This window comes from Sorghum bicolor, chromosome 7 (genome assembly GCF_000003195.3).
Source record: "Sorghum bicolor cultivar BTx623 chromosome 7, Sorghum_bicolor_NCBIv3, whole genome shotgun sequence".
Classification (NCBI taxonomy): Eukaryota; Viridiplantae; Streptophyta; class Magnoliopsida; order Poales; family Poaceae; genus Sorghum; species Sorghum bicolor.
In genome coordinates, this window is record NC_012876.2 from 2,105,746 (window position 1) to 2,113,901 (window position 8,156).

General features: G+C 46.1%; 2 protein-coding genes across 3 annotated transcripts; both read right to left on the bottom strand.

Annotated features, from left to right (window-relative positions):
* Positions 766–1,718, bottom strand: LOC8074044 (photosystem II core complex proteins psbY, chloroplastic). The gene has a single exon (XM_002444922.2). The coding sequence runs from the start codon at positions 1,582–1,584 to the stop codon at positions 973–975; it is 612 nt and encodes a 203-aa protein (XP_002444967.1). The 5' UTR covers positions 1,585–1,718; the 3' UTR covers positions 766–972.
* On the bottom strand, positions 3,821–7,681 carry LOC110437047 (succinate dehydrogenase [ubiquinone] iron-sulfur subunit 1, mitochondrial). 2 transcript variants are annotated; one of them, XM_021465137.1, is made up of 2 exons: positions 6,934–7,681; positions 3,821–4,255 (listed from the first exon to the last, which is right to left on the bottom strand). In XM_021465137.1, the coding sequence occupies exons 1-2, from the start codon at positions 7,611–7,613 to the stop codon at positions 4,084–4,086; spliced, it is 852 nt and encodes a 283-aa protein (XP_021320812.1). In that variant the 5' UTR covers positions 7,614–7,681; the 3' UTR covers positions 3,821–4,083. The 2 variants fall into 2 exon arrangements, with proteins under 2 accessions (XP_021320812.1, XP_021320811.1); XM_021465136.1 differs by lacking the exon at positions 3,821–4,255 and adding an exon at positions 5,384–6,009.

Consider the following 8,156-nt stretch of genomic DNA (forward strand, 5'->3'; position numbering starts at 1 on the left):
TGGAGATGCAAGCATGGACCAACTCTAAAATTGACTATCAAACCCTTTATGTTGCAACGCATCAAGCAGAACGGACCACTCTATCATATCAAAAGCTGCACTTACAAAGTTGCAAACGATGCACCACTCTATCACGTTCACAAAGCTAAAGTTCACGTCGCTGAAATTTGGCTGATGCTAATTTGTAGCGAGAGAAAAATATTATTTCTTCGCTGAAAGTACTGCTCAAATAGTGTTGGAATTTGAAAAACAAGACGTAACTTGGTGGTATGGATTGGATCGGAGGTAGGTATCTTGGAGCCTCGGCGTTCATGGAATGGACGTGATCGTCACCGGCACCGGACGATCATCGGAGAGGTGAGTATGAGCATGCCTCGTTTCGTTTGATCTAGAGAGACTCCAGCTAGTTCATTCAGTTCACTCCGTACCTTGAAAACCTTTTGCATGGCATCGCATTCACGAATTGACCGACTCGGTCTCGGTGTGCAGGCGATCGATGCCGTTCATCAGCGGCAGCGCCGGGCAGCGAGGTGGCCTCGGCCACGGTCACCGTGCATGGTCAAGGCCGGCCGCCGACGGCGGTGGCGGCACACACACACACACACACACAGCAGACCGCGCAAGGCGAGCATGAAGCGGCATCTGCTGTGGTGACCACGCGCATCTTGATTGCCACGGTTCACGCCGCCGGCGGCGAACCAGGAACACTCGCCGGCGAGGAATGTTTTCATTGATCAACCAACCACAGAGTATATATACTGTATGTAATGTATGTAACAGATTGAGAGAGAGCTGTACTGCATTTGTTGAAGAATATCAAGATGAAAAGACAAGCAGGCACGTAGATGAACCACGCTTCACGTTATACTAACACACCAACGCACGCACGCCGCAGATACGCACACTCCGCCGCCGTCGTCGCCGTCGCCGGTGCGGTGGGGGTGCACGAGCTTGTTGGCAGCTAGTAGCTCATCAGTCGGACCGCATGCGGTTGAGCTGGTTGAGCGCGGGCTGGAGGATGTTGAAGAGCACCCAGCCGATGGCGGGAGCGACGACGATGAGCAGCAGGAGGCCCCGGCTGTCATCAGCGGGCGCCGCGGCGGCGAGCGCGGCGAGATCCTGCACCGACGCGGCGGCGGAGGCCTCGGGCGGGGATGCCATCCCGGCGGCGGTGGCGGCGGCACCGAGGCCGAGCCCCGCGACCACGGCCTGGCTGCGCATGCGGTTGAGCTGGTTCAGCGCCGGCTGCAGGATGTTGTAGAGCACCCAGCCGATGGCGGGCGCGACCACGAAGAGCAGCAGCTGGCCGCGGTTGTCGCTCCCGGCGTCGGCCGCCGCCGCCACGTCCGCCAGCGCCGCGTCCGACGACGCCAGCGCCGAGAAGAAGGCGCCCGCCAGCGCCGCGGCCGCGGCCGCCGCCGGCGTGGTGGTTGACGTTGACGACACGGCCACCGCCGCGGTCGTCTGCTTCTTGGCCTGCGTCGTCGTCGGGACGCGCAGCGAGACGGCGCCGCTGGTGGACGGCGCCGACCGCGCCACGATCTTGGCGGGTTTCAGCAGGGCCATCGTGGCTATGGTCGCCATGGCAGTTAGGCGGGGCAGAGATGGCGGTGGCACCGGCGGCTGCTGCTGGTGGTGGCGGCGGATGTGAGGTGTGGTGTGGGTGTGGCGTGTGGGTGCGCAGTGCAGTGCAGTGCAATGGCGAGGGCGAGCTAGCTTTTTCGTCTCGGTGGCTTTATCTCTGCAAGGTTGGAGACGCCCAGTGTGTGCTCCAGAATTGACACCTTATCCTTGCGTCTGCATGGCCATTGGTCGCGGAGCAACGGGGTGGGTCCCGCATCGACACCAAAGGGAGACCGAAGGTTCAGACAATCGAAATGAACCTAGACTGCTCTAGAAATTAGAATGCGTGCGAGAATATACTTCCGTTAGCGAAATATACATTTGGATTTGGTCGACAACAACGTGCCCAAAATAGGGCCAAATGTCTAATTCTGCCGAAAGTTTTTTTTGGACCCGCTTCCCCTTTGCATCCCTCTAGTATCAGAATTTCACTACAAATACAAGCATGGCTTTGCCACACGGTCATTAGAACACTTTCTCCGTCTCAGGCCCTTGGCATTTATAGATTCATAACTTTCGCTATGTATTTAGATATATCATATAGCTATGCGTAACAAATTCTATAAATTTAGAAATATCAAAACGTTTTATAGAATGAACTAAGGCGTAACCATTCCAAACCAGCTCTTCTTTTCACATTTTCTACCGCATTGAGATCCACTACGCGTCTGTCTTCCATTGCGCGCGATAAATGAAATGTGAATTATCATGCGACACCATTACAATCACCGGACACCATTACTATTCCGGTGGGTGGTGAAAAACAGCACCAAGTCACAAACTTTGCAAATGTTTCAAATTTTATAACACCTTAGGCAGTGAATTAGTTTTTTAAAAAACATTTTTCACTTGCATCGCCTTGTATGATTGTACTCGACGACTGGAACCGGCAACCCCCAGACTTTGGTACAGGAAGCCGAGGCAAAATGAGAGGGCCTGTAGGCGGCTTGGTAGGACGGCCAAAGCTTGATCCTAGTTTCTTACTACTTTCGTTTTAAAATATAAGATGTTTTGATTTTTTTTTAGATACATAGCTTTTGCTATGCACATAGGTATACACTATGTCTAAATACATATTAAATCTAGAAGATCCAAAATGTCTTATAGTTTGAAATGGGAGGAGCATTTTAGAGACTAGGTAATCAATGTACTTGAAATATCTCCTTAAAAAAAGTACTTGAAATATTTGTGAGTATCAATCTAAGCAGTATCCTCCAGCCTGCAAATAGACCATTTCTAAGCGCACACAGCTTAGAACGAAATGATCTATTCGCAAGCTCAGGAACTTTCATCACATCAGCCGTGCATGAGACACATAATCTAAGTGTTTAACACTTCTTGGCAACATCTTTTTTCTAAGCTAGTAGTAGTTCAAGATAGTTTGACGCAAGTTGGAAACCCCACATGTTAGTTAGAAGCTTTCCAAAATGCAAACAATACGTTGCAATTTTGTTCAAACAAATTGAAACGTTTCCTATACTCTATATTTAGAGATTGCTTCACATACTAGTTACTCCCTCCGTCCATAAATAAATACACGGTTCGTTTCTCGAGGAGTCAAACTTTTTTAAGTTTGACTAGAAATATATCAAATACTTCATCCATCCCAAATCATAAGTCATTTCAAGAATCTTGGAGAGTCAAAATATCTCAAGTTTGACTAAATTTATATGATAAAATAATACTAACTATTATGATATCAACTAAGTATCATTAGATTTTTTTTTAGTTATATTTTCATAGTATACTCACTTTATGTTACAAATCTTAGTATTTCTCTCTATAATTTTGGTCAAACTTGAAAATGCTTTAACTCTCTAAGATTCTTGAAATGACTTATAATTTAGAATGAAGGAGTAATATCAATATTTGTATCTACAAATAAGTATATTATGAAAGTATATTAATGATATATATTACATATGATAAATATTAATATATTCTTGTATATATTTAGTTAAACTTAAAAATATTTGAGATGCGCATTTATTTGTAGACGGAGTACAACTAATTACTTCACATTTGGAAGGCCCAGCAGGCCCAAATACTTCTTCAAGGCCTATGGCGGATTGGGGTGGTCGAGCCCAGTGTGAATCAGAAAAAGGGCTGGGCCGGTTGGGAGTTTGGAGGAAAGCGCCAACGAGCGCGGAGCGCCTCGCCAAGCATGTAAAGCAAATGATAAATGCAATGAAAATCATCAACGAATGACAGTAATCCATACAATGCATTGCAGAGGACCAAATTAGATACAGCTTAAAAATGAAATAAGGTAGCAGTTATTCACTCCCTACACTACCTCCACCTGACACAAATACGAGCATCAGAGAAGAGGCCCCAATCGAGGAATTATTTGTCAAGTAGAAACCACGACGCAAAGACGAAAAAAAAGAGAGGCAAGTTTATCACAAATTTTCACAGGTTTGTTCCATGATCATTTTGAATGGAAGACACGATCCGCTCTCAGGCTTCCAACTGGAGCTTCTTGATCGTGTCGATCTGCTTTGCCGGGTTCAGGCCCTTGGGACAAGCATGCGTGCAGTTCTTGATGGTGTGGCAGCGGTAGAGCTTGAACTCGTCGTTGATGGAGTCCAGGCGCTCCTTGGTGAACTGGTCACGGCTGTCCTGTATCCACCTGGAACATCGAATGGATATTTTATAGCACAACCCATCGTGGTATGGCAAGCATGCCCTACTTGGGCATCAGAAGTTCAAAGTTCAAACTGAACCGAAGGGGGCAAGTATTTCAATCACTTCATTGGAGATAAATATGAAAACACAATCACAAAAATAAGGAAACTAGACTCTAAAGTTTAGATACCAGTATTTGGAATCTACTCCCAAATTATAAGTCATTCCAACTTTCTTGGAGATCTCAGGTTTGACCAAGTTTATATAATAAAATAATAGGGACATTTATGATACCAAATAGTATCATTAGATTCTTCATTAATTACATTTCATAGTATACCTATTTAATGCCATAAGTCTTTGTAATCCCAACATTACTTATGAGATGCTTTGACTCTCCAAGAAAGTTGAAATGACTTATTTGGGACAGAGGGAGTACACATATCTGCAGCATGTAGCATTTACAGATATGCTGTCTGTCCAGGAGAAACAGTTTCTTATGGCAATTAGGCAGTAAAAACACTCAAAATTATTACCTATGGGAGGTGATATTCAAACAGTGCTTTTTGGAGCATAAAGTTAAGGCAACAAAACTGCCCCCATTAACTAGTTTTGATTAATCTCAGCTCAACTCTAGGAATATAAAATATTGCATACCAAAAAAACAATAATGTTAATTAATTACACAAACTGCAAACAAAGTTGGTTATCATATTATTTGATGAAAGTTAACTGCTATATCTTAGTTCCTATGATCTAACAGAAACCCCATGTGCACATCAAATAAATTAAACAGAGGTAAGATGAATCAAACAGCTGATGTATGGATCATACAATCAAATAAAACACTAGAATAACAAATGACTCAACATATCAGAGGATCACAAATATGCAATGCAGAACAGACTTCTGAGAAGTGAGAAAGAAGTCCAGAAAGGTAGAACAAAAAGTAGCCAAACAAACACTAAAACAAACAACTTAGGAAGTCGGATTACTCTAACATACAATATTCATAATAATTTTGAGCACATGATGTAACCTTTGGAGTGAGACGGTAACTACTTAACAATATAAAGTACAGAGTAACTGATAACAGAAACAAGCAAAACATATTCACAACCCAGTGGGAAGATAACAGAAAAAGAAACATTTCTGCATTCAGAAACATGTTCCAATCCTTTAACTTCATAATAAGTGCATAATATCCAAAAAAACAGTGCAGTACACTGATTCAGCTAAAACATTTAAATAAAACTGGCTGCTGGTCAGAAACTTTAAAGCTTGTTTCAGGGATCACACACTGAAAGGTTGCATGTAAACAACCTTATTTTCCTGGACTACTGCAGAGCTAGCGGTTTTTTCTACTGGCTCATTAGCATCTACCATGATGCTTTCTTTACGCCCGTCAGTTCACCCTTGTTTGCCAATGTGCGGAACACAATACGGGACATGCGGAATTTCTTGTACACAGCGCGAGACCGGCCTGTGAAAATGCAGCGGTTTCTAAGGCGTGTCATGGAGCTATTTCTTGGCAACTTGGACAACTTATAGCGGAACTTCTCCCGCATATCCAATGGAAGATCAGGGTCCCTACAGACAGCCTTATACAGCTTTCCCCTCAGCTCATATTTTTCTGCAAGCAATCTACGTTTGTGGTCCCGCAGGTTTCTCTTCTCTGACACCCCATGATATCCTCGAGCTTGAAGGTGCATGAACATGTTGGGTTTTGGTTTGATAAGCGTCCCCCACAGCGGAAGCCTAAAAAGGGTGAACGTGTCATGGACTTAGCAACATCCTAAAACTTAGAGCAAAGAAAATTTATCATATTAGACAACTATCATTCAAGGGAAACAAGTGCAGACAAATCCACAAGATGTTTGATCATCAGTGTAGTTTAACGGTGATGAAGCGAGGAACTCGCACTCTCTATACTGGAAGAGAGGTTAGCAGTTTAGCACGCCACTGCCCAACAACTTATCAGAGGAATTAGATTCACCAAAACATCCACCATATGTTAATTTAAGTTGGGCGGTGTGACGTGTTTACAACTCATAAGGTAAATGCTAGAAGAATACTGGTACCACAATGCCTTTAAAGCTGCCGAAGCAATCTTCTGTAGAAGTGCATTCAACATGTTTCCTTCACTAGTCATACTAATAATCATAAGATCATAGTCACAGCAGCCACTCAATCATGATCATGAAACCAATTCTCATTGGTGTTACTGCCACCAATATAAACAACATAGGATCCATCACATCTAAGGAACAAACAATTCATCAAGACATCAGACCAAATAACCAATCTACCTGGATCACAACCCGTTTCCAGGCTCGTGTAGCTAAGCTATCAACTATATCAGTGTACACACATCACTTCAATTGGCAATCTACTTGGATCACAATTATTTTCAGGCCGTAGCTAAGCTATCAACTATATCAAACAATCTACACACATCACTTCAACTCGAATTACTTCATGACCAGAAGAGCATGACTTGCAACCGATCAATCACACATCACTCAGCAATTATCAAACAGTTCAAATGGAATTACTTCATGATCAGAAGAGCATGACTAACAACCGATCAATCACACATCATTCAGCAATCATCAAACAGATCCAGCATGCATCACTCAGCAGTCATCCATCACAGTATCAAAGGGGGTGGCGGTGGTATACCTGTTGGCGTGGAGCAGCGCGGCAGGGCCGAGGTACTCCTCGGGGTTCCACCAGTAGGATGGGCAGGATGTGGAGCAGCAGGCGCAGAGGATGCACTCGTACATGCCATCGAGCTTGGCACGATCGGCCTTGGTCTGCGGGATCTCCTTGCCCTGCTGCGGCGGCGGGTCCTTGCGCTTGAGCCACGGCTCGACGCTCTTGTACTGGCTGTAGAAGTTGGTCATGTCCACCACCAGGTCCTTGATGACGAACATGTGGGGCAGCGGCGAGACCGTGGACGCAGATGACGCGGAGGAGATCTTGGTGAGGCAGGCGAGGCCGTTGTCGCCGTCGATGTTCATGGCGCAGCTCCCGCAGATGCCCTCCCGGCAGCTGCGGCGGAAAGTGAGCGACGGGTCCTGCTCGTTCTTGATCTTGAGCAGCGCGTCCAGCACCATCGGCCCGCAGTCGGACAGGTCCACCTGGTAGTCCTTGAGGTGCGGCTTCGTCGACGGCGAGTCCGGGTCCCACCGGTAGATCGAGAACGTCTTCGTGTTGGCCGCTGCCTTCGCCGCCGGCGGAGGCGGAGGCGGCGCGGGGGAGGAGGAGTGGGGCTTGGACGCGACGAGGCGGGACGAGAGGGCCGGAGAGAGGAGCGTGCGCGCCGCCGACGAGCGGCGGAGCAGGGCGGCGGCGGCCATGGATGGGTGCGGATTCCGATTTGGGGGGGTCTCCTTTTTTTTTTCCCTGGAAGGTTGGGAGGCGCGTGGTGGGCTTGTGAACGGAAGGGTATTTATATGTGAGGTCGTTGGTGGGTGGATGACATGTGGGGTCGGGGGAGGGAGCGATCGGAATGCCGGTGCTAGGGTTGGGGGTGGGAGGATGACATGTGGGGCCATGATGGGTTTGGTTTGGGCCCTGGTTTGTGGGTGGGAGCGTGGAGATGTGGAGGACTCGTGGGCCGCTCGCAAGATGACAAAACAAAGTTGCTGAGTTTGTAGTGCGGTTTTAGGTCACTTTGGTGATGAGTCTTGAATATTTTCCCTCTTTTTCTTCGCTTTCTGTTTGCGTTGATGTCATGGTTGACATATATTTTTTTTGGAATCACTGGGGAATTATATGAAAATGGTCATAAGAAAGTAGTTACAATTTAATTTACGATGAATGGAAAAAATAGCTTATTTATTTAATTATGTTTCTTATAATGGGAGCGAAACATATTCACCTTAGACTTAGGGTTCGGT

Excerpts from the sequence above, each read along its gene's own strand:
- LOC8074044 (XM_002444922.2), bottom strand. The coding sequence starts at position 1,584 with ATGGCGACCATAGCCACGATGGCCCTGCTGAAACCCGCCAAGATCGTG.
- LOC110437047 (XM_021465136.1), bottom strand. The coding sequence starts at position 7,613 with ATGGCCGCCGCCGCCCTGCTCCGCCGCTCGTCGGCGGCGCGCACGCTC. Across the intron at positions 6,010-6,933 it reads GCGCTGCTCCACGCCAACAG|GCTTCCGCTGTGGGGGACGC; the intron begins GTATACCACCGC and ends CACCCTTTTTAG.